Here is a 27,576-nt window from a genome sequence, read left to right on the forward strand (position 1 = left end):
ACCCACTAATTATCCTCCTTCCACTCGTCACCGCGCACAAGCCATCATTTGTTTCTCATTACACCGTGGATTTAATCAGTCGACCGAACACAGACCGAACACCGCAGACTGAGACCGGGACGAAGAAGAGAACGGACCAACAGGAGCCGTTTAAGACCCAAAGACTGTATGAGTGACAGGAGCGTTTGGAGGTGGAAGTTGAACCCTTTGGCGTCCCGCCCACAGAGGTCCTTTAACCAATGAAAGGCTGAAATATGAACAGGACTGTAGAAATGTCCAAAGGTTTTTCAGAGTTAGTTTATAACTGTCTTACAGTTTTTTGTATTTCATCAACTTGAACCATAAACAAAAACACCAAACACTCAATAACTGTCACATTTTTAACCCTTTAAATGCCATGTTTGTAATGTGAGTGTTTATGTGTAAAGTTTGATCATATGTCCAATGGAAAAGCCACTACTCATACATCGATGGCCAAAAACCAAAACCTCCCATCTGCAGATTTTTAGATTTTGAGTTTTCACATTAAATGGATTGCACTTTGGGAGGTATAACTAGTATGTATTGTTAACACATAATATAGAAAGAGAGTCTGAGAACAGTAGAATATGCTTGGATATCTGTAACAAAGACCATACTATAATAAAACTAAAGGTTTTTTTGTTTCCTGAAAAAAGTGCTTTTTTCAGATAAGAGGTTTTGTATTCTGGCCATCAACATGGAAATTGATATTTGAATTACTACTATTTTTGTGGTTGTTCAGAAGGACCATTTAAAGGTGGGGTGCCAGATGTTTTCCTGGAGCATTTTTTACTATATTGCTTAAAATCCCCTTCACATTCTGATTACAACCAATTAATTAAATGCTCTAATACAAAAATAAAACATTTTGTCACCTGTGGAACAGACAGGACTGAAAAACACCGTCCAATCATTCGTCAAAATGGTTGAACAGTGATATGTCTATGACAGTGGCGGCTGTTCGTCTTTCAGACAGGGGAAGCTCACTGTCTGCTTACATTAAAAAAATTGTGAAGTTATTTAAACATAAATTCATCCTCCGTTCCTTTTTAAGAAAATGCTCAGTGACCTTATCGTACCAACTAAACAAGAAAACGTTGAAATTATGTTAAATGTAAACCAGTTAGTCCAGTGGTTGTGTTTTCTTCCAGGTCAGTAAATGAACAGTTCATTTGTTTCTGTGATTTCACAGCAGAATGTGTGACGGTATTAAACTGAACTGTGTCAGTGAAGGAGCAGATCTGAAAACAGCTGTCAATCAAACCGCATTCAGCCTTTGGACCCATCCTCCAATCAGCACGTGGAAGCTCAGCGTCCAGCCCGGCCGAGCTCCGCCCACAGCTCCATTCACCCCCAGAGACGCCGAGCGTCCGGGGGCGGGACAACACGGTGTCATTTATCCAGTTAGCGTCCAATTTAGAGTCAGTTTAAAGCAGTTCCACTCAGTCCCATTGAAGTGCATGGACGCTGAGCGTCTACGGACAAATGCACTGAGCAGAGATGGAGGAGAAAACACCTCAGACTGCAGTTTCAAAGAAGTGGAATTTTCTGTCAATAGTCTCTTTTCCATTGGACATCTGCACAAAACTGATATTTACTAAATGTGGAAAAAACAGAAGTGCGTAATGTTGGTTTTTCCATTAACTCACAAATGGGATGATTTGTTTATTTATTATCGCGAGATGACACGATAAGTCATTCCATAAACATGAACGTAAATATGGTGCTGATTTACAGATATATTCATTATTATTATATATTTCCCCTCTATCTCCTACTAAATTAAAAAATGATGTGGTCTCCTGGTGTGTCCACACATACCCACACGTGTTTCTTCTTCTTCTTCGTTTGTTGTAACGTACAGTACGTCAACATCTGTTTTTTTTTATTCACCTGACTCCAGCTGCAAAAAAAGGTCTTTCCGTTGCAGTTTTGCGTGATATACCATTTGCGCTACGCCCAAAAAAACCACCTCTTGCCAGCGCAAAAACTTTTAATCGAAAACAAGAGTTTTGGCAAAAGTGTCGTTTTTCCATTAGGTAAATTTTTATGCACAAATTGAGGGTCAATGGAAAAGTGACTGATGATTCACCAGTTCAGGTTTAACCGGGTTAAAAGGGCTGAAATGATCCTGTTATTGGCAGGTGTTATGTTATTGGTTACTACAGACCTCCTTCAGGTGGAGCGGAGGAACAGCCACAAAACTACTACGCCTGTACCCAGATGTAAAGCCACTAACATCCTGCAAAAATGAACAACTGTTGAATTCTGACCTAAAACCAACTGTATAAAATAATATGAGCTTTTATAACATGAAGTATAAAGTGTGCCTAATCCGCTCACAGGACACAGGAGGTTAAACTGGTTGTTCTTTGTAAACTGATAATGTGATATTAGGGTTAAACCCACATGGATTGGGTTTTCTGTCTTCTGCTGTAGGACAGTAGAAGGTGAACGCACACTCGTCCACTTTAAGGTCGACTCCAGCTCCTCCTGAACGTCTTCATCTGCCCTTTCCTCCTGTCGACTGTGGATTTGATGTGTGTTTTCCGTCTTTTCCAATCTGTCGGTAAAAACCCTGCGATGAACGCTAAGCCCCTTCACTTCCTTCCATGTTCACTCCAGTCCACCTCAATCCCCCTGAAGCCCCACTGAGAAACACTAAAGCCCCGTTAAGGAGAACAAAACACCAGACAGCAGGGGAGAAGCCCGAACCAAAGGTAAACAAACGCACTCAAGTACAGGACGACACTGGAGGCAGACAGAGGAGGATGTGTTTGGACCGGCACTGAACGGACCGGGACTCTGACAAAGACCGATTTAAGCAGATTTAAGGTCCGAAACTCAGTCTGGATCTGAATTAAAACCACAAAATAAAAACAAAACCCAGAGCTGTTAAAGCCACTCTGCTGATACGAACAGGATTATTTCAAGTCCTTCCAGTGGAACTATCTAGTATTAATATTACAAACTCTGACCAGCAGGGCTCAGTCTGGAACCAGAACACACCGGGTTCGACCAAAACCACCAAAGAACCGACCCGATGTGTCCACAGACGGAACCAGACACTGAATAAAGGATGAAACTCATCTGCTTTATGGAATCAGCAAGTTTTAGTCATAAACTAAAACTCATAGACGCTTATTTTAACTCAAAATAACAATGGTGTAAAATGTTGATGTGCTGCATCGGCTGATAGTTTACATTATAGCTCTGTTAGCTTAGCTCTGTTAGCTTAGCTCCGTTAGCTTAGCTACCTTTACTGCCTATCATTTTGTCTGTTTATTGTCTATTTATTTATCCATTTATTGCCTTTGTATTTGTCGTTTTATTTTCTATTTGTCTATTTATTTGTCTATTTTCTATTTATTGTCTATTTGATTGTTTATTTATTTGTTTATTTATTGTCTATTTATTTTTCTATTTATTGTCTATTTGTTTATTTATTTGTTTATTTATTGTCTACTTATTTGTCGATTTATTTTCTATTTATTTGTCTGATTATTTTCTATTTATTATCTATTTATTTGTCTATTTATTGTCTATTTGTCTATTTATTTTCTATTCATTGTCTATTTATTGGTCTATTGTCTGTTTGTCTATTTATGGTCTCCTCAACCCCCTGCTGTTAACTGTTATATTATATATTTATAGTTACATTGTTTACAAATATATTCTATTCTTTTTCGTATTCTTTCTACTATGTTTATTTTGGACCATGGGGCCTTAGAGTTTTGTCATTTACTCTGATGAGAATAAAAATACTCACTTAAAGCTTCATGAGCAAAATCAGACACTGGGGATTTACTTAAAAAAACACAAATTTTTCACTTTTTATCTCACATTAGTTTTGTACATGTGTATATATACTAGGGATGTAACGATATGAAAATTACATATCATAGTTATTGTGACTAAAATTACCACGGTTATCATTATTATCGCAGTATTATTGAAATTGTACTCAAAATGTTCAAAAAGCACTGATACACACAGTGAAATAATTTAACCAAGTTGTATTTTGAAAAAAAAAAAAAAAAACAACAACAACAACAAATAAAATAATTGGCACAATGTCCCTTCTGTTGCAGAAACATTCAAATATTAACCCTTAGTGGTCTGAGCCTATTTTGTCCGTTTTTCAGTCCTTTTGATTTTGCCTTTATATACTATATAAACAAATGTTTACTATACCCATGTTTGGGATCTGTTTTTTCAGCACAACTTCATTTATATCAACTGCCTATTATTTTTTTCACTTTTACCTACTGTATCAACACAAAGGCCAAAAAACACACAAACAATATAAAATCCGATTTGAAAAATGTATATAATTTATTGCATAAATAACACACAGATGCTTAACGAACCTTTTCAAACACTTTAAAAGTGAATATTGGTTCCAAATATTAGGTATATACAATTAAAATTGTAATAAATTAAAACTATACTCAAATATTTGACATAAAAGCAGATCTTTCCATCAGTGTTTTCTCTGGAAAAGTGCAGTAATCAAACACGGTTATCATGAGAATTAGAATTTAAACGGTAATACTAACTGTTGGCAATTTTACCGCGGTTTATTGTTATACCGGTAATCGTTACATCCCCTAGTTCTCATCCTCAGCTTGGCCTCAAGTGACTCACTACTCCCTCTAGTGGTCACATAAATCACACACCTTTATTCTAAATACTCACTCAAAGCTTCATGAGCAAAATCAGACACTGGGGATTTAATAAACAAACACTAACTTTTCACTTTTTACTTCACATTAGTTTTGTACAAATGTATGTATACTGTGTTTTTTCCTTCATTACTGACACAAACCGATAAAACTGACCCAGGTGCGTTCATATAAACCCATGCATCCGTCTGTGTGACCTGTGGCTGTCTGCGATAACGCTTTACAGACTATAAACTGTGATTGAAACGGTGCATTAATGCTGGTAAACCCATTAAAACCATGGGGTCAGAGCGCTTCATTCACTTCCATTCTGGGCTAAATGAACCTGTTTCCAGATGGGTACGACTGAGGCCCATTCGCGCCTGTTCTCTGATGCAAAGTCATTGTTATTGTTCCGCTCGGTCCCCGTTCTGGGATTGGAAACTGGCGTTCGTCCATTGGCACACATCACAATCCAAATGTATGAGGCCGTCTGATGGGAGTGCACTGTTGTGTTTGACTGCTGATGCACATGGACTAATGGCTCCGTTTCTAAAGCTCAACAAGCCTTCGCCGCATCCCTTTTCCCACGCTGTTGTGTTGTAATATGGCTTATTACAGGCTACAGTTGAAAATACATCACCACAAAAATGCTTCTACACAGTCAGTATTTTTATTTCATGTAGATAAGGACGGAAAACTTTACCTTTAACCCCACTGTTTGTCATAACCTACAGATAAATAACACCAAAACACAACAAAAGAATAATCAACAAAGTCTAATTGGACCAGTTGGAGTTTTATTTTTCCAGTCTCACAATGAGCATTGAAGTAGTTAGCTGATAGTTTACATGATAGCTCTGTTAGCTTAGCTCTGTTTTAGACTGAAAACGGCCACAAATCACCTCTATTTTCTGTACAGTTTCGACGGTGAAATTGGACTACAGTATAGTCAAACCAAACTAAGAGATGGTTTAACGAGATTAAAAGTTGGTGAAACTAGCAAAAAACACAGTAAAATTAAACTAAATTGATGAAAAAAGTGAACAAAAAATAATAAAATCAAGCTAAAAGATGCAAAAACCCAACTATAGGGTGATTAAACGAGACTAAAGTATAATAAAACCAAACTAAGTGATGGTTCAAACAGGCTAAAAGTTGGTGAAACTAGCATAAAAGACAATAAAATTAAGCTAAAAGATGGAAAAAGTGAACTAAGAGATAATAAAGCTGAGCTAAAAGATGCTAAAACCCAACTGTAGGTGATTAAACTAGACTAAAGTATAATAAAACCAAACTAAGAGATGGTTAAACGAGATTAAAAGTTGGAGAAACTACCATAAAACAGTAAAATAGGCAAAAAAAAAAGTGAACTAAAAAATAATAAAATCAAGCTAAAAGATGCTAAAACCCAACTAAAGGGTGATTAAACCAGACTAAAGTATAGTAAAACCAAACTAAGAGACAGTAAAACTAAACTAAAAGGTGGTTTAAACAGATAAAAAGTTGGTGAAACGAGCATAAAAGACAATAAAGTTAAGCTAAAGGGTGGAAAAAGTGAACTGAAAGATAATAAAAATCAAGCTAAAAGATGGTAAAACCCAACTATAGGTGATTAAATTAGGCTGAAGTATAATAAAACCAAACTAAGAGACGGTAAAACTAAACTAAAAGGTGGTTTAAATAAACTAAAATGGTTTCCAGACATCTGTATTCTGGAACCATTAACTTTTCTTACTCATAGACGTTAATTTTAACAGTTGACAAAAAAAAACACTTTTATAATGTTGACGTGTCGCATCAGCTGATAGTTTACATGATATCTCCTTAAAGATTAATGGTAGATTTTTAGAATTTTAGAGGTACAACATTTAAAATCATAGTCTTGGATAAAAAAAACAAAACAAATCAATGCTAAGAGAAATGAAGTCAAACCCAACTCTGACATTAAGTGAGCTACGGGGGCCACTGTAAGCTCCAGGGCCACTGGTGCTTTTTTCTACAGCCCTGTGAACTGCCCTGGGTATGAATAGTGTTTTCAAATATATCTGTCTTGCCTTACGCCACAAGTATGGATCCAACACTCGACCCAGAAAAAACTAGGCCATTACAGATTGATACCCCAGTGCATTATGGATCTTTGCACCAGAGGACGTCCTCCTAGCCTTTCTTGTCTCTCGTCTGTCCTGGATATCCAATTTTCTCATTATTATCCCACCTCTCGGACCCTCCTGGCCAGCTGTGAAATGACGTTCATAGCCTCCGGTCTGTTTGTGCAGAGCCAACAACAGTGATTTTAATTCGGTGGTGCTGAGCGCTAACCTGGAAAAACAGAACAGGCATTCCATCTCCATAAATTAGCATGTGCCATCAGGACGTGCCCCCTCCCGCCGCCGTGGTATTTATTGGCTGTTTTTTTCCTTTGGACTCTGAAGACGGCCTTTCTGCCACTTGTCTTTTTTTTTACTCACCGTCACCGTTCCCTCCACCTCATCCTCCCTTTTCCTGCTGATTCTCTTCCTGCTATATCTCTTTCCTCCGTGTCTTAAAATCTATCGCACCTCGCCTCCTCGGGGCACAGAGAAAATGTGAATTGCCATAGATTCACAGTTAGCAACTTAATTAGAGGCTTTAAATCACCACTGGCTTCTTTTCTGTGCCTGGGGTTACTGCAGATACTGAAACGCTGCACTCGGACTCTGAACGTCTGTGGAATATCTGCCTTTTACACTTGTGTTCACTCCTGAACAGGCAGTCGAATGACGTGAACGGAACTGCATGTGTCTGTCTGCATGTATGTTCTGTAGTCTGCCATCAGATTAACCCCATAAGGACCACTACTATGACAGGCCCAGATTTATTTATGTGAATTTTGCAATAAAAGTGTCGGAAAATTGTATTTTTTTTGCCAATTCTGTTGCACCTTTTTTCAGAAAAACCTTAGCTTTCAATATCTGGTCATTAATGATCATTATTATAATATGTAATAAATGCTAAAACAGTGTGTTATAGCAAAAAAAAAAAAAAAAAGGACTTGAATTTTTATCAGATTTATGATGAAAAACCAAAGAAATAACTAAATGCAATGAAAAAGTAAATGTTATATATCAATAATAAGTAATGCCTCTCATATACACTGTGAGCCTGGAATTTGTATTTACTAAAATGCTTTAATTACAATGCACTTAAATGATTTAAGTTTTATGATGTTACTATAAAATGTTCAGTATATTCTACTGATTTGTAAACATAGTTGAAAGTACAAAAAAGTTTCAGTTGAATGGAATTAAATCACTCAGTTTTAGTCCTGACCACACCTTTGGGCATGTTGTTGTAAATGTGTTCTTTTTCTGTGCAGGGGTTCAGCGGGGTTGTGCTGTTAGTGTCATTTGGATTTAATGTGTGTATGTCAGTGTTTATTGGCCTTTTTGTGTTTGTTTTTGTATTTTTGTACAGCTGCACCAGGAGTCAGAACCAGAGGAAGAACTATGGGTTTACTGTTCATCTGAGACTGTTATTGTACAACGGAAATCTAAATGTTTTGTCAAATTAAAAGCACTTCCTGTACTGACAAATGACAGTGAGCTAACTTCCATTCATGCTGCAATTTATTAAGTTGAATAATTTCATAACTATTTTGGTCAGGAATAGGATTTAGAGTTTGATTATGTTAAAAAAAAAAGTTGTTTAATCAATGGTAAATTAATCTGGCTGCAGTTGAGTAAATTAGTCAGTGTAAGCTAAAATGCTGAGTTGAATGGTTGGATAGTGGGGTTGATTTTACAACAGATTTAAAGTACAAATAACTTGTCTTTTAGTGTTTTCTACTTAATAGTTTAAGTTCAATACTTTTAGCATTAAAGTTGAACCTACTTAAACCAATTGATTAGTCGATCATTACTCAAATCATTTAAGTGCAACCACTTGCCTCAAATTTTTAAAGTAAACTCTACTTATCTGGGCTTACAGAGTATTAGCCTTTCTAAAAGTATCAGTGATGATGACAGAATATACACAGTAACTGTTCTGCATATAATGACTGAGTTAACTCCATAAGGACTCCCATTAGAACAGGATTAGATTTATTTATGTTGTTTTTGTAATAAAATTGTCAGAAAATTGTCTTTTTTGGCCAATTCTTTTGCACCCTTTTTCAGGAAGAACTTAACTTTCAATATGTGGTCATTAATTATCATTATTATATGTAATAAATGCTTAAAACAGTGTGTTAGAGCAAAAAAAAAAAAAAAAAAGAATTTGAATTTTTGTAGTTATGGACAGAGTAGGAATTGTCTGGAACAGGGACCAGGTTTGTGCTGCTCACATTAATTAGTTCCAGTGTCTTTAAAGTCACAGAAGTGAGCGCTGCTAAACCGACAACAGCTGCTTTTGCTTGTCACTCATGCTCATAATAAGCTCCCACTCACCGTCATGTACACGAACGCAGCGTCTCTGCACCTCAGAGGACTTTTATAGCGACACGTGTTCTCATTTCACTGCTAATTGGGTACACGGCACCAATATCTGAGTGCATCCGTCAGCAGTTTTTATGAGTTTTAAGGGCGTCTGCTGGTGCGTAACAGGGCCGATCCGGCGGTTTGTCACTGTCACAGCGGTACGCTACTGTAAAACTGTTGGCATGTGTTTGTGGAAATGTGTCCTGTGGTGACTGGATGAACGACAGGAGGAAATCAGTGTCGTAAACGGACCCTTATTCACTCCCACTGGATATGATCGGAGGTCTTTATTAGCGGCAGGACTTCATTTCCAGCCCTTTAACCCTGTATCGTTCACTCTAGAGCTGCACAGTGTATCCTTTGAGCATCGGCATCGCTATGTACGTGTGCGCAATCGTCACATCGCAGGTAAATCAGCTCGACGTGTTTTCATGACACACACTGAGCCAAGGTTATTATCGTTAACAAAAACAAACAAAATGACGAAAACTAGAATTGAAAAAACATTTTCGCAAACCGAAATAAATAAAAGCTATGATTAAAAGAAAAAAAACATAACTGAAACTGTATTATGTGTTTACAAAACTAACTAAAATGGATAAAAATTATGGATAAAATTCCCTTCGTTTTCGTTTTTGTCAATGTCGGAATGATACGAAAGTAATTTATTTCGCTCTAGCAATTTTAGCTAGCGGGACCATATGATATTTAATGGTCTGTCACTTGTGTTCACTTGTGGTTTCCAGTCGTCTTCTGGTCCCCACTCTACCTGGAAACATGGAGACTAAAGTTGGGAGAAAGCAGCAGAGTCCTGTCTGGGATTTATTTGAACACAACGACAGAGAAGAAGAGAAAAGAGACGACTAAACTACAACTGAACTAAAACTAAACTAAAACTAAGCATTTAGAAAATAACAAAAACTGATATAAACTGTCAAACCTGCTCTAAAAACGAATTAAAACGAACTGAATTAGAGAAAGAAAAAGTCAAAACTAAATAAAACTAAACTAGAATGAAAAATCCAAAACTATTAGAACCCAGATGGAGGGGTAACCCGCATTCTAGATTCAAAACAACAGATATTTATGTTCGTCACCATGTTTATGGAATGACTTCTCGTGTCATCTCACGATAATAAATAAACAAATCATCGCATTTGTGATTTAATGGAAAAAACGTTACGCACTTCTGTTTTTTTGACATTTAGTAAATATCGGTAAAGTTTTGCGCAGATGTCCGATGGAAAAGCGAGTGGATTTATAAGACACTTAAAATAATGTATTGAACGTGTTGGTATAAAATGCATTGTCTGCCATGATGCATATACGTTAACACACAAACAAACAGACACACAAACAGACACACACACACACACACACACACACACACACACACACACAGTCTAATCCCATTAAAGCTGGTCTGTATTCACAGCAGTGGGACTGATGTGGAACAGCTTTATCAGCCTGGATGTTAATAGAGCAGTGATGGGACCAACTGGCCAACGCTGATAATGTGTGTTTGTCTGAAAACGGTCACACAACATACAAGACACAACATACCAGTGTGTGTGTGTGTGTGTGTATGTGTGTGAGAGTGTGTGTGTGTGTGTGTGTGTGTGTGAGTGTGTGTGTGTGTTGGATTTGTCCGCTACCGTCTCATACATTTCATTTTTCTGTTCTACCGTCGTACCGTCCGTCTACCTGCAGCGCCACCGGATTCACTGTCGTGTCTGAACTCGGATCAATCGCACAAATCGATGGGAACTTCAGCAGCGTTTTCCGCTCAGTTAGTGTCAGTCAATGGGTTTATGCAGAAACAGAGCAAAGTGTGAACACAGAGCAGACTCACACCTGTGGCAAAGGTCCGACGAAACGGAAGGGATTGGACACTGACATCACAGGTGAATAACATCTACAGACGACGGAACAGGCGGCATTAAAACACCGATATATGAAATATTTACAGACGCTAAATACCACAGATAACATTAAAAACATCACATACTTTAATCCTTTTACTGATTAGATTTGTCAGTTTTGTTTTCAGTCCCTCTTCTGTCTCCACCTGAATATGCCCAAGTCGCACATTTTTGTTACCCCTTCACAGTATTTGTCTAGCACTAAATTAAAAAGAAATAAGTAAAAATAAAAGTAAAAAAAAACATCACATACTTGTCCAGGCAAGGACTGTTTCCATGAAGGTAAATAAGTATTAAGTCTTGATGTTGTATTGATTTTTGTTCATTTTGTGTTTTTTTTTTTTTTTTTCTTCTCTCTTCTTCTTCTTTTTTTAAACTTTATTTTAGTCAATTTTTTCAACATTATTTATTTATTTTTAATTTTTTTATTCATTTTTGCTCATTTTATTTTATTATTGAACATAAACCCAGTGTGTCCATCCACTGTCATTGATCCAACTCCATGGGTTTTACTGGTGAATCAATGTTGTAGAAGATGATGGTGTTTCCACGTTAACTACGGAACTACTTAAAATCCAAATATGGTCATATCTGATGACCATGAAAAGATGAAAAACTATATTTGACACCAATTATTGACATGGATTGATAGGATTAGTGGATCAACAGGTATTAAACAGTTTAAATCAGTAGATGTCATGTGTGATTCTCTTCTATTTGTTGTTTGTTTGAAAAAATGTGGGGGCTCATCCAGGATTCAGGCTTGTTGGGATCAACAGGTCGATGGTTTAGGTGGGTGGTGGATGTTTGGGTCTTTACAAGTTAAAGTCTATTAAATCTTGATGATAATGTAATTATGATGGGCTTAATTAACTTAAATATATCATTAAAATGTTGCAGAAGGTCACGTCATTCCCCAGCGTTGGTGACATCAGACTGAACTCACTTTGATTTTATCCTCCTAAAAAACTGACAGATATGAACAAACCAGGTTTTTGGGGTGAAGGTAAGAAGTTGTTCTAAACCGTGGCCTTGTTTCGGGCCTTCTGATTGGCTGTTCAGATAGCTACAGGCTGCAATGATGAAAACCCACAGAGACGGAATAAGAGGAACAAGGCCACGAAGAGACGGTGGACGTGTGATGTCCTGAAACAGACGGAGATACTGGGTCAGTCCAGCGGAGACGGATCGACTGAGGACGGAAGGACGGACGGAGGGTGAACCAGGAAGAAGGGAAAATAAAAAAAAAAAAAAAACGAGTGCAGAAGAAGAAGAAGAAAGGAACTGAAAGGACAAGAGAGACCGGAGGAAGGAGGGGAAGAGAGGGGAGATAATTGGGCCGAGTTTACAAGAAGTGTGTCTTATTTATTCTGCATCAAACTGGGTCAAGGTTATGGAGGAAAACCAGGCCAAACCACTGGAAAAGAAAGAATTAAACAGCAAATATTCACAAAAACAAGGAATCTGCCTCTTAGTCTCACAACTAGGTGTTCCATTCACTGTTTTATTAGTACCGCTTATTAATACTATTATTATTTATGTTAGATTAGAGACTTTATTGATCCCAAAACAGGGAAATTCAAAGGTCAAGGCAACAACAGAATAAAGTGCAAGAAAAAAAAAAAAGCATGTATGAATATTGTGTAAAAGATAAACAATATAAACTAATAAGAATAATAGGAATAAGTAATAAAACTCTAAGGATTTTTATAGATATTAAGAGCAGAGTGGAACTGCAACACTAATAAAGTGGCCGGTGGTTGTATATACCTAATAAAGTGGCCAGTGGGTGTGTATACCTAATAAAGTGGCCGGTGGTTGTATATACCTAATAAAGTAAAGTGGCCGGTGGGTGTATATACCTAATAAAGTGGCCAGTGGGTGTATATACCTAATAAAGTGGCCGGTGGTTGTATATACCTAATAAAGTGGCCGGTAGTCATATATACCTAATAAAGTGGCCAGTGGGTGTGTATACCTAATAAAGTGGCCGGTGGGTGTGTATACCTAATAAAGTGGCCAGTGGGTGTGTATACCTAATAAAGTGGCCGGTGGTTGTATATACCTAATAAAGTAAAGTGGCCGGTGGGTGTATATACCTAATAAAGTGGCCAGTGGGTGTATATACCTAATAAAGTGGCCAGTGGGTGTATATACCTAATAAAGTGGCCGGTAGTCATATATACCTAATAAAGTGGCCAGTGGGTGTGTATACCTAATAAAGTGGCCGGTGGGTGTGTATACCTAATAAAGTGGCCAGTGGGTGTGTATACCTAATAAAGTGGCCGGTGGTTGTATATACCTAATAAAGTAAAGTGGCCGGTGGGTGTATATACCTAATAAAGTGGCCAGTGGGTGTATATACCTAATAAAGTGGCCGGTGGTTGTATATACCTAATAAAGTAAAGTGGCCGGTGGGTGTATATACCTAATAAAGTGGCCAGTGGGTGTATATACCTAATAAAGTGGCCAGTGGGTGTATATACCTAATAAAGTGGCCGGTAGTCATATATACCTAATAAAGTGGCCAGTGGGTGTGTATACCTAATAAAGTGGCCGGTGGGTGTGTATACCTAATAAAGTGGCCAGTGGGTGTGTATACCTAATAAAGTGGCCGGTGGTTGTATATACCTAATAAAGTAAAGTGGCCGGTGGGTGTATATACCTAATAAAGTGGCCAGTGGGTGTATATACCTAATAAAGTGGCCAGTGGGTGTATATACCTAATAAAGTGGCCGGTAGTCATATATACCTAATAAAGTGGCCAGTGGGTGTGTATACCTAATAAAGTGGCCAGTGGGTGTATATACCTAATAAAGTGGCCGGTGGTTGTATAGGGAAATTCAAAGGTCAAGGCAGCAACAGAAAAAAGTGCAAGAAAAAAAGATGCATGTATGAATATCCTGTAAAAGATAAACAATATAAACTAATAAGAATAATAGGAATAAGTAATAAAACTCGAATGATTATATAGATATTTACAAGAGTGGAATTGCAATAGGTCACATGTATTATTATTATTACTACTATATTATTACTCTTTTCAAATTATTAATAGTACTTTTGATATTATTAAACTATACACACACAGTACATATTATAATATAACAATTACTTATTTTTATTATCATCACTACCTTGATTTATTTCCATTAATGATAATAATAAATAATAATACATTTTATTTATAGGCACCTTTCAGGACACTAAAGGTCACTGTACAAAGTTGTTAAAATAAATAAAACACAATTAAAATCAGTGCTTTCTGATGTACAATTACCTGTTTCTTCACTACTATTTTTTATTATTGTTATTACTATTATATATTACTTCATTCTAATTATTACTAGTACTTCTGCTATTATTAAACTATATTCACACACACACATACATACATACACACTGTATATATTATAATACAACAATTACCTTTTTTTTAATCATTATTACTACTTTATTTTTTATTTCCATTACTACTTTTTTCACTACTATTTTTATACTTATTGTTATTACTATTTTGTTTCCTTTTGTCTTGTAATATTTTTTTATATATTTGCTGTTGTGCTGCTACTGGAACCTTCATTTCCTGAGGGATCAACAGTTCTATTTAATGTAATCTAATGTAATCGGGACTAAAATTAGACTCGTTAACTCTACAATGTATTAAGCGAATGCAAAGAACAAGCTTAATAAACCTAATACTAAGACTGATCACACAATAATGATGAAGAATCTTATGTCCAAAGCCTCGGTGCCAAAGGCCTGTAGTGGTTTTATGAAGACGACCATGTTCTAGAACCATCTGCTCGTACATTCAGTCTAGGACAAACACTGAAACTAAAGCTGTTAAACCCTTTTTTACAGGAATGAAACCAAGTAAACTGTCAGTATTAGCCCTGAATATTAATCAAACCAACATTTATCACATTTTAACACAAATAATTAAACTTAATCGCTTTAAACCGTGGTTACAGACCCTCCTGACAACACCACAACACAACCTGAGCAGATACATAAAGTACAATAAAGGCAACTGAAGCGGGCCAAAAATGGTCAGTGAAATAAAAAGAATGGTTCACATATGCGGTTAAATAAATGAAATCACTTTGCTTGTAAAAAGACTCCTCGTGTCTATATATTCAACTGACAGTGCAGTGAAATTTCATTTCATGGCACCGCTGAAGCTCTTTATGTGCTTCTTCAATTTAGGAGAATATGAGCTCCGTGGGGAAAAAGAGAAGCATCAAGGGTTTGACTATGTGTCAGTACTGCCTGTGGATGTGTGAAGAGAATGAGAAATGTGAAATATGATTAGAAAAACTGACATGAATGTTTCTGATCATTACAGTCAGTAAACAGAGCCGAAATATCTGACGTAAAAGTCGGACAAAATGTGACATGACTATTCAGATATTGGTTGTATATGGTTACTGAGTATGTATGCCTAATAAAGTGGCCAGTGGTTGTATATACTTAATAAAGAGGCTGGTGGGTGTATTTACCTAATAAAGTGGACTGTGGTTGTGTATACCTAATAAAGTGGCCTGTGGTTGTGTATACCTGATAAAGTGGCCTGTGGGTGTATATACCTGATAAAGTGGCCATTGGTTGTATATACCTAATATAGTTTCCTATATTCCTCCATGTATGAATATCATGTTAAAGATAAACAATATAAACTAATAAGAATAATAGGAATAAGTAATAAAACTCGAATGGTTATATAGATATTTACAACAGAGTGGAACTGCAACACTAATAAAGTGGTTGGTGGTTGTATATACCTAATAAAGTGGCCAGAGGTTGTATATACCTAATAAAGTGGCTGGTGGGTGTATATACCCAAAAAAGTGGCCCGTGGTTGTGTATACCTAATAAAGTGGCCGGTGGGTGTATATACCTAATAAAGTGGCCGGTGGTTGAATATACCTAATAAAGTGGCCCGTGAATGTATATACCTAATAAAGTGACCGGTTGTTGTATATCCCTAATAAAGTGGCCGGTGGGTGTATATACCTAATAAAGTGGCCGGTGGGTGTATATACCTAATAAAGTGGCCTGTGGGTGTATATCCCTAATAAAGTGGCCGGTGGGTGCATATACCTAATAAAGTGGCCTGTGGGTGTATATACCTAATAAAGTGGCCAGTGGGTGTGTATACCTAATAAAGTGGCCTGTGGGTGTGTATACCTAATAAAGTGACCTGTGAGTGTATATACCTAATAAAGTGGCCTGTGGTTGTATAAACAGAATAAATTCCAGTTAAAGCTGTCATTCGTGCTCATTTTTCTCTGTGATGGATCTTTGTTGGGGGTGTTTGTAAATGTCAGTGGTTCATTCACTGCTGAAGCGCTCGGTGTGTGTTCACCGTTTCGACGGTGTGTGTTCTGAAGCTATCATGGCTCAGTCATGCAGGTAAAGTCATCATCACCAGCAATCTGCTCACACCTCCAGGGGAACACACATGCACAAACATGACATACATGAGCATACACACTGAACACACACCTACACACAGATACACACTCCCTGGGGGGTTCACCACTCCAGGGAGGACAAGTGGGGGGGGCAGAGTCCATTCACCCATACACACAGACAGAAAATTAATTTGTTAGCGCACTTTTATCGTCTTGACAACCTTCCTTTAATTAACATCTGACAAACAGCGAGTGTGTTTGTCTCTGGGGACGCGGAGGTTGAAGTAAAATTACAGAAAAAGCGGCTTCGTTTCATTGTCTGTGATTGACAGGACAACTGAAGCACAACCTTCTTCCAAGTCCTGAAGGTTTAGAAGATAAACACTGATAGTTTTATCCTGTAGATCTGGATAAACTCTGACGTTAGTTTATAAAATAATCTGCATTAAACAACAACATCAGAGCTCACTATCATATTTCCTCTCTCCATAAAACAATAACGATATATATCACAATAAAACTTTTCCTCCATAGAAATATCAGACATGCTCAATACAATTTCGACAGAATTCATTGGTCCATGTTTTGACAGACATAAGAACAGCCAATCATATTTAACCCTTTGGGGTATGAGCCAATTTTAACTGTTTTTGAGTACTTTTGATTTTGCCTTTATATACTATATACCTAATATAGTGGCCGGTGGGTGTATATACCTAATAAACTGGCCGGTGGGCGTATATACCTAATAAACTGGCCGGTAGGTGTATGTACCTAATAAAGTGGCCGGTGGGTGTATATACCTAATATAGTGGCCGGTAGGTGTATATACCTAATATAGTGGCCGGTGGGTGTATATACCTAATAAAGTGGCCGGTGGTTGTATATACCTAATAAAGTGTCTGGTGGTTGTATATACCTAATATAGTGGCCGGTAGGTGTATATACCTAATATAGTGGCCAGTGGGTGTATATACCTAATAAACTGGCCGGTGGGCGTATATACCTAATAAAGTGGCCGGTGGGTGTATATACCTAATAAAGTGGCCGGTGGGTGTTTATACCTAATATAGTGGCCGGTGGGCGTGTATACCTAATAAACTGGCCGGTAGGTGTTTGTACCTAATAAAGTGGCCAGTGGGTGTATATACCTAATAAAGTGGCCGGTGGGTGCGTATACCTAATAAAGTGGCCGGTGGGTGCGTATACCTAATAAAGTGGCCGGTGGGTGTGTATACCTAATAAAGTGGCCGGTGGGTGTATATACCTAATAAAGTGGCCGGTGGTTGTATATACCTAATAAAGTGGCCGGTGGTTGTATATACTTAATAAAGTGGCCGGTGGGTGCGTATACCTAATAAAGTGGCCGGTGGGTGTATATACCTAATAAAGTGGCCGGTGGGTGTATATACCTAATAAAGTGGCCAGTGGTTGTGTATACCTAATAAAGTGGCCGGTGGGTGTATATACTTAATAAAGTGGCCGGTGGGTGTATATACCTAATAAAGTGGCCGGTGGTTGTGTATACCTAATAAAGTGGCCGGTGGGTGTATATACTTAATAAAGTGGCCGGTGGGTGTATATACTTAATAAAGTGGCCGGTGGGTGTATATACCTAATAAAGTGGCCGGTGGGTGCGTATACCTAATAAAGTGGCCGGTGGGTGTATATACCTAATAAAGTGGCCGGTGGGTGTATATACTTAATAAAGTGGCCGGTGGTTGTGTATACCTAATAAAGTGGCCGGTGGTTGTATATACTTAATAAAGTGGCCGGTGGGTGCGTATACCTAATAAAGTGGCCGGTGGGTGTATATACCTAATAAAGTGGCCGGTGGGTGTATATACCTAATAAAGTGGCCAGTGGTTGTGTATACCTAATAAAGTGGCCGGTGGGTGTATATACTTAATAAAGTGGCCGGTGGGTGTATATACCTAATAAAGTGGCCGGTGGTTGTGTATACCTAATAAAGTGGCCGGTGGGTGTATATACTTAATAAAGTGGCCGGTGGGTGTATATACTTAATAAAGTGGCCGGTGGGTGTATATACCTAATAAAGTGGCCGGTGGGTGCGTATACCTAATAAAGTGGCCGGTGGGTGTATATACCTAATAAAGTGGCCGGTGGGTGTATATACTTAATAAAGTGGCCGGTGGTTGTGTATACCTAATAAAGTGGCCGGTGGGTGCGTATACCTAATAAAGTGGCCGGTGGTTGTGTATACCTAATAAAGTGGCCGGTGGGTGTATATACTTAATAAAGTGGCCGGTGGTTGTGTATACCTAATAAAGTGGCCGGTGGGTGTATATACTTAATAAAGTGGCCGGTGGTTGTGTATACCTAATAAAGTGGCCGGTGGGTGTATATACTTAATAAAGTGGCCGGTGGTTGAGCTGAATCCTTCTGGTGTCATTCCCAGTGTGTTTCCGTGGTGGTGTGGTTGGTTTGCTTTCCTTCAGACTGGTTCTGTGTTCAGGGTTTGCGGTAAAATGTCCAGGACAGGCCGATGCCACAGCGTATTAATAAAAGCCTGCTGGACCTCTAACCCTGTCACAGACTTGGGTTTGTGTTGTGAGTGCACTTTAGTTCCAGATGGAGCCGGCGGCGTGGAGGCGAACAGATGAAGAAAAGGGAGCAGCTTCAGTGTGACAGTGGCTTCTGTCATGTTCAGCTGAAACATGATGGTGTGAAGGCCAATAAAGAGGCCAGTGTTCAGCCTCAGACCACACACACATTTAACCCTCCAACACCCACAGCCCTCCAAACACAACACACAGGCTTTAGTCTCATATCAGCCTCTGGAGTTTGGGCTTTGCACTGGAAATCAGTAAATTCTAAGAAAAAATGGACTTTTTCAGAAAAACGTATCATTAACTGAACAGAAACCAAATATCTACAACCTTATCTGGATGCTAATGTTGTTTGTCCACATTTTCTTGCCTATTTCATTATATTTTCTTCATTTTTATTTATAATTTAATTTGTTTATGTTCCGTTTGTGACTGTTTTTTCTTGCTCATTATTTTTCCATTTTTTATTCATTTTTGTTTATTCTAGTGATTATTTTGTCTGTTCTGGTTGGTTGTGTTGGCTATTTCATAATTTTTCCATCATTTTTGCTCATTTTGTTTATTTGTCCACATTTTCTTGCCTATTTCATTATACGAGGGCCGTTCAATAAGTTCATGGCCTCACCCAGAACAGAACAACACAGACTGATAATTTATATTTTATTTTTCAACATAATCTCCATTTACAGCAATGCACTTGGTCCATCGATGTTCAAGCATCACTATCCCATCACGAAAGAATGTAACATCCTGTATTATAACAACCAGTATGTCTGGGTGAGGCCATGAACTTATTGAACAGCCCTCGTATTTTCTTCATTTTTTTATAATTTCATTTGGTTTTGTTCAATTTGTGGCTTATTTTTTTCTCCTTGCTTATTATTTTTCCATTTTTAATTTGTTTTGTTCATTTTATTGATTATTGTGTCTGTTTTGGTTCATGGTGTTGACTATTTCATAATTTTTCCATCATTTTTGTTCATTTTGTAGCTTATTTTGTTATTTGTCCACATTTTCTTGCCTGTTTCATTATATTTTCTTAAAATTTTTCAGTTTGTGTCTTATTTTGTACATGTTACATATTATTATGTTGATTTATTTTCATTGTATTGATTAGTTTGGCTGGTTTTGTTTATTTTGTTGCTGATATTATTGTTTTTTTATTTCCATTTTAATTAGGTTTTTAGCTCATTTATTGTTTTCTACATTTTTTTTTATTTATTCAACAAGTATCTCCATCCACTGTCATTGATCCAACTTTGACCGGTGAATCAATGTTGTAGAAGATGACGGTGTTTCCATGGTAACTACAGAGCCTCTGAACGTCCAAATATGGTCATATCTGATGACCATGAAAAGATGAACTGTATTTTACATCAATTATTGACATGGATCGATAGGATTAGTGGATCAACAGGTTTTAAACAGTTTAGATCAGTAGACGTCATGTGGGATTCTCTTCTATTTGTTGTTTATTTGAAAAAGTGTGGGGGCTCGTCCGGGATCCGGGCTGGTTTAGATTAGTGGATCAACAGGTATTAGACAGATCCTTCAGTAGATGGTTCAGGTCAGCGGTGGTTGTTTGGGTCTTTATGAGTTACAGAACTGTTCACCACCTGAGTGGACGTTCACACTGTGGGTTTTACCTTTTGAGGTTGAGCAGAGCCCAGGGGATCCCGGTGGGCGTCTTAAAGGCCGGCAGCAGCTTCTCGCCCAATTCCACCGCCTTCCGACGGAAAACCTGAGTAGAAACAAAGAGATTCTGATTAGAAGAACGTTCAAAAGCCTGGAAAGTACCGCTTCATTTTTCAGCTCATGCTTAAGAACTGAAACCTTAGAGTTCGCGTCAAAACGGGAAGCCCCAAAATAACCCCAACCATCTGGCAAACCTCAACGAAACTTCAAAAAAATAGTTTCATTTCATGTATTTGCACACTATGGTGAATGTAATGAGGGCAAATAAATGTAGCACATTATGTAAGAGATGTTAGAAGGAAAAAAAGTCATAAAACATTGTAGAAGCCAATAATATAACAACAACTGATAATGTAATACATTTGCTATTTTTAAAATGCAATAGGCCAATAACGTAATATCTGCCCAATAACATAATAAAAGTCCTGAACTGATAACGTAACACATTTTGGCCGATAACGTTATAACTTATTATGTTATTGGCTCAGTTATTACATTTGCAAAGAATTTTTTTTTTTACCAGGCAAATACTGTAATAACCAGCCAATAAGTTATAATGTTACTGTCCAAAAGTTATTACGTTACCAGTTCAGGACTTTTATTACATTACTGACCAGTTATTACATTATTGGCTTATTACGTTTTTAAAATAGCAAATTTATTACGTCATCGACTGTTATTACATTATTGGCTTCTACAAACATTCATGTAAAATTAAAAAATAGTCCCAGTGTCCCTGTACGTTAGCGTCATGTTCTATGTTCCAGTCGTGGTTCTGTTCTGTGTTCCAGTCCTGGTTCTGTTCTGTGTTCCAGTTCTGGTTCTGTTCTATGTTCCAGTCCTGGTTCTGTTCTGTGTTCCGGTCCTGGTTCTGTTCTGTGTTCCAGTCCTGGTTCTGTTCTGTGTTCCACTCCTGGTTCTGTTCTGTGTTCCAGTCCTGGTTCTGTTCTGTGTTCCAGTCCTGGTTCTGTTCTATGTTCCAGTCCTGGTTCTGTTCTGTGTTCCGGTCCTGGTTCTGTTCTGTGTTCCAGTCCTGGTTCTGTTCTATGTTCCAGTCCTGGTTCTGTTCTATGTCCCAGTCCTGGTTCTGTTCTGTGTTCCAGTCCTGGTTCTGTTCTATGTTCCGGTCCTGGTTCTGTTCTATGTTCCGGTCCTGGTTCTGTTCTGTGTTCCAGTCCTGGTTCTGTTCTATGTTCCGGTCCTGGTTCTGTTCTGTGTTCCAGTCCTGGTTCTGTTCTATGTTCCGGTCCTGGTTCTGTTCTGTGTTCCAGTCCTGGTTCTGTTCTATGTTCCGGTCCTGGTTCTGTTCTGTGTTCCGGTCCTGGTTCTGTTCTGTGTTCCAGTCCTGGTTCTGTTCTATGTTCCGGTCCTGGTTCTGTTCTGTGTTCCGGTCCTGGTTCTGTTCTGTGTTCCAGTCCTGGTTCTGTTCTATGTTCCAGTCCTGGTTCTGTTCTATGTCCCAGTCCTGGTTCTGTTCTGTGTTCCAGTTCTGGTTCTGTTCTATGTTCCGGTCCTGGTTCTGTTCTATGTTCCGGTCCTGGTTCTGTTCTGTGTTCCAGTCCTGGTTCTGTTCTATGTTCCGGTCCTGGTTCTGTTCTGTGTTCCAGTCCTGGTTCTGTTCTATGTTCCGGTCCTGGTTCTGTTCTGTGTTCCAGTCCTGGTTCTGTTCTATGTTCCGGTCCTGGTTCTGTTCTGTGTTCCGGTCCTGGTTCTGTTATGTGTTCCAGTCCTGGTTCTGTTCTGTGTTCCGGTCCTGGTTCTGTTCTGTGTTCCAGTCCTGGTTCTGTTCTATGTTCCGGTCCTGGTTCTGTTCTATGTTCCGGTCCTGGTTCTGTTCTGTGTTCCGGTCCTGGTTCTGTTCTGTGTTCCAGTCCTGGTTCTGTTCTATGTTCCAGTCCTGGTTCTGTTCTATGTTCCGGTCCTGGTTCTGTTCTGTGTTCCGGTCCTGGTTCTGTTCTATGTTCCGGTCCTGGTTCTGTTCTGTGTTCCGGTCCTGGTTCTGTTCTATGTTCCGGTCCTGTGGTTCTGTTCTATGTTCCGGTCCTGGTTCTGTTCTGTGTTCCGGTCCTGGTTCTGTTCTATGTTCCAGTCCTGGTTCTGTTCTGTGTTCCGGTCCTGGTTCTGTTCTATGTTCCGGTCCTGTGGTTCTGTATGCACATCAATCTAACTATAGAAGTGGGCGGTACCAGGGGCGTTGCTAACACTTCTGGGCCCCATGAAAGCATAATCGTTTTGGACCCTCTTCTCAGTCTTTCGGACATGGGGGGGGGGGGTTATACGTGGGTTTGTGGTCCTCAAATGTCACTTATGATACCATGAAAACAAAAACGAAACTTAACATACTTTCAGCGTTTGCCTCTCCACTTCTACACCTCTACTATTCTGCGGATCTTACACAAAATTTTCACAACCTCCACATACACTGGACCCCTCCAGTGCTGTACAAGCCCCCCCGCCCACACACACACACACACACACACACACACACACACACACACACACACACACACACACACAAATACTGGGCCCCATGAATTTGTCAGGTTCATTAGATGGTATCTCAGAATTTTTCTATTAAGAATATTTAAAAAATTCATCAAAAATCAAAATTTCTCAAAACTGTGAACAAATTCAAGAGACACTGTCCCAAGTAGGGATGTAACGATTACCGCTATAACAATAAACTGTGGTAAAACTGCAGACGGTTAGTATTACCGTTTAAATTCTAATTCTCATGATAACTGTGTTTGATTACTGCACTTTTAGGGGAAAAAACGCCTATGTAAAGATCTGCTTTTATGTCAAATATTGAGTATAGTTTTAATTTATTACAATTTTAATTTTCTATACCTAATATTTGGAACCAGTATTCACTTTTAAAGTCTTTGAAAAGGTTCGTTAAGCATCTCTGTGTTATTTATGCAATAAATTATATAAAATTTTCAAATCGGATTTTATATTTTTGCGTTTTCTAGCCTTTTATTTTGATATAGTAGGTTAAAGTGAAAAAATAATAGGCAGTTGATATAGATGAAGTTGTGCTGAAAAAACAGATCCCAAACATGGGTATAGTAAACATTTGTTTCTATAGTATATAAAGGCAAAATCAAAAGGACTGAAAAACAGACAAAATAGGCTCAGAGCACTAAGGGTTAATATTGGAATGTTTCTGACACAGAAGGGACATTGGGACTATTATTTTATTTATTTTTTGTTTTTTTTTAATACTGCTTGGTTAAATTCTTTCAGTGTGTGTATTAGTACTTTTCGAACATTTGAGCACAATTTCAATAATACTGCGATAATAATGATAACTGTGATAATTTTGGTCACAGTAACTGTGATACGACATTTTCATATGGTTCCATCCCTAGTCCCAAGGCAGATACATAAAAAATGGAAATAAATCCAACCAGCAGTTTCAAAAAAGAAAATTGTTGAAATGTGACCTTGAATTTGACCCTTCAGGAGTTTGAATTATCTTGCTAACAGACAAACAAACAAACTAGAAAAACACTTAGAAAGCACAACCCTCCACTAAGGCAGACCAGCCCCCCCATCACCACTAAAATGTAATCATTTGTTCCTTGTGCCAGAATCAACATTTCCTGAAAATTTCATCCAAATCCGTCCATAACTAATGGACTTATCTTGCTAACAGACAGACAGACAAACCTGATGAAAGCAGAACCTCCTCGGCGGCGGTAATAAAACAAACCACAATAAAACCAGATCTAAGTAAAGTGTCCTGACCTGAGTTTAACTGGAGCTGAGCCGCCTCAGACAGACTCTGAACCACCGCTGGCAGAGCTCCAGCATGTGCTGTGTGATGGTTTTGTGCTTACAGAAGGAAAGCAGAGTTGTACATGAAAGTGACTGTAAACTCCATCCTCCTGCAGCTCCAACGCCGCTCTCATTAACGTTTGATCTTCTTCTCATCCCTGTGGAGGGTTTTTGGGGGAACACATCACAGACCCAGCTGTAAACACCAACATGTGGGCCCGGCTCCACTCTGATCCACTCCACTGATCCTGGAACAGTTTGCACATGTGCGCAGGATCGCTTTCACCTAAAATAACTTCATGAATATTCAGAGGAAAACAGGAGCAAAAGGGTAAATATACCTGGATATGGGGCTGAAAGTGGGTGAAGTATGTAGGGCCTGGATCCACTGCAGCGCTCTGTCCTACTAAAGCACCAGTCTGCAAAACGGCCTTCCAACTGGGCTCTCCACGGGTTTGTGTGCATCTACAACCAGTTTTTACCCGAGGACCAAACACTGCACTCACACATTTTACTGCTGACTTTGTTTTTTGGTTTTTTTTACACTAACTCTTTTCTATCGGAGTAACTTTTATTATTGTGGGTTCAATCAAATTAGGAGTCAGTGCAAAAATATGAATGAAAAACAAATACAGAAGAAAATACAAATAGAGTAAATATATAATTACAAAAACTAAAAGGAAAATATGAAAATAGAATAGGAAAAGTAAAATAAGAATAAAACTAACTTTATATAAGTTTCTTTTAATTTTTGTTTTGTTTTTTTTATCCATGACTTCTTACTACCTGTTTTATTTCTAAGGAGTAAGATTACTTTGTCTTGTTGCATATTCAAAATCAACTAAATAAAATAAACAACTACAAATTTTTGTCTTTTTTGGTGTAAAACATGTAAAATTACATGAAAATGTTTAAATGTTTACATTTACAATCTATCCTTTGAGAAAACGTGTGCTTAGGGTTCTGAACAGAGTGAAACCTCTAGATCAGGGGTGTCAAACAGCAGGTCTGCGGGCCAAAACCAGGCCGCCAAAGGGTCAGAGCTAGTAAGTAGTAGTAACTAGTTATAAAACAACAAATTAAACAGGAATTCAAACAGAATGTAAAAATCTACTGGATTTTTGCCCAAATGAATATACAGATAGTTTTGCAGCAGCTAGAGGGTTCAAATTCAAACTGTCTGAACTATTAGGGTCCAAATACATAAAGAAATGAACCACAGACTAAGAAAAGTGGGTTTAGACAAATATGAGCCCTTTAACAAGTCTGATAAAAACATAATCTAGAAAATATCTACCAGTTTGACTTGTTTCTGTGCAGTATTTGTCTGCAAATATAGTGAAACCATGAAATAAAACCTTAAAAATAGATTTAAAAAACTGAGGAAATGTATGAAAGAGGAAAATTAACTGGGACTATTATAAAAAAACATCTGCAATCATTAAAAATAAGCAATTTTCAATTTAGTTTTACACACCTGGAGGGTTCAAATTCAAACTGTCTGAACTATTAGGGTCCAAATACATAAAGAAATGAACCACAGACTAAGAAAAGTGGGTTTAGACAAATATGAGCCCTTTAACAAGTCTGATAAAAACATTATCTAGAAAATATCTACCAGTTTGACTTGTTTCTGTGCAGTATTTGTCTGCAAATATAGAGAAACTGTCAAATAAAACCATAAAAATAGATTTAAAAAACTGAGGAAATGTATGCAGTCATTAAAAATAAGCAATTTTAATTAAGTTTTACACACCTGGAGGGTTCTAATTCAAACTGTCTGAACTATTAGGGTCCAAACACACAAATAAATGAACCTCAGAGTAATAAAAGCAGGTTTAGATAAATATGAGCCCTTTAAATAACTGTGGTCTTCTTAAAAACAACAGTGATTACGTATTCTAATCAGGACTGGTGCTGGTTCAAGTGTGTGGTTCCTGTAAAGCTGGTCTGTTCTCCAGTGGATCTGTATCATGTGTGGATCCTGGTCTCTGTGGGTCTCGTCAGTCTTCCATGCAGACGTGGAACAGTGTCTGAGGTGGTTTAAAGCAGACAGTGTGTCAGAGCATGGCAGCTCCAGCTCCAGCTCCAGCCCCAGGAGGCCCAGCCCTCTGCAGGGTCAGAACCACCGGGGCAGGGCTGGGCAGGAAGAACCCAGCAGGAGAAAAGCTCCAGAGGACGCTCGTCAAAACCGTCCGCTAACCCTGCGGCGGTTCCTTCAAATGTCAGCACAAGAGAAGGGCGAGTGGGAGCTGGGCTACAAAGACGAGTGGAGTGAAGGGACGTCCCTGAGGAACACCAGGAAAGGCTCCAGAGTTACAGAGGTGACGAGGTACGCTGTCACAGGGTTTAAGGAGGGGTTAGAAGAAAAGAAGAAGAAGAGGAGGAGGAGAATCAAAGCCATGTGACCTCCGGCAGGTTCAGCGTTTAGAGTCTGAAGTGGAAACATTTTAGATCGACTTCTGTCGGAGGTGAATCCAGGTTTATCTGAACATTAGGTTTATTTGATTGGGTTTATATACTAACCTGTAGTTCATAAAGTTGGAATAATTTTGGTTTCAGACCGATTCCAAGATGAGTGGGTGGGGTGGGGGGGTGGGGTATATAAGCTGCACTTCATCCCACTGCTTTTTGAAATGTTTTCTTTTTTTCTTTTTCAGCTTTTCTTTTTTATTTTTGGTTTTAAATTTGAAACAAACAAACATTGTCACATTCATAAGACGTAGTAATATTTTATTCTCAGTGGACGAACAACAGTGTACTTTAATTCTCTACCTTCTGCCTTTTATTATTTATTTAACAAATTTCTTTTGCAAGCATTTAATAATTAGTTTAAAAGTGCTCTATAAATGATGATGACTAATATCATTATTATTATTATTATTATTATTATTATTATTATTATTATTATTATTATAACAATTCAACAGTACCAGGCTAATGCTAACTTATACCAACACTAATGAGTAATTTCAGTTACAAACCAACTGTTAATAAACATCAGTATCACTGATGGAACTGTTGGATAATTCAGAAACACTAGTTAG

General features: G+C 38.1%; 1 protein-coding gene across 4 annotated transcripts in view; it reads right to left on the reverse strand.

Moving 5' to 3' along the window:
* The window catches only part of man1a1 (mannosidase, alpha, class 1A, member 1), a 264,284-nt gene that overhangs the window by 32,338 nt on the left and 204,370 nt on the right, over positions 1-27,576 (reverse strand). For all 4 annotated transcript variants that reach the window (XM_030128573.1, XM_030128574.1, XM_030128572.1 and 1 more), the window contains one exon: positions 20,698-20,792. In XM_030128573.1, the coding sequence (XP_029984433.1) occupies positions 20,698-20,792 (95 nt within the window). The remainder of the gene's footprint in view (positions 1-20,697; positions 20,793-27,576) is intronic.

This window comes from Sphaeramia orbicularis, chromosome 24 (assembly GCF_902148855.1).
Source record: "Sphaeramia orbicularis chromosome 24, fSphaOr1.1, whole genome shotgun sequence".
Taxonomy (NCBI): Eukaryota; Metazoa; Chordata; class Actinopteri; order Kurtiformes; family Apogonidae; genus Sphaeramia; species Sphaeramia orbicularis.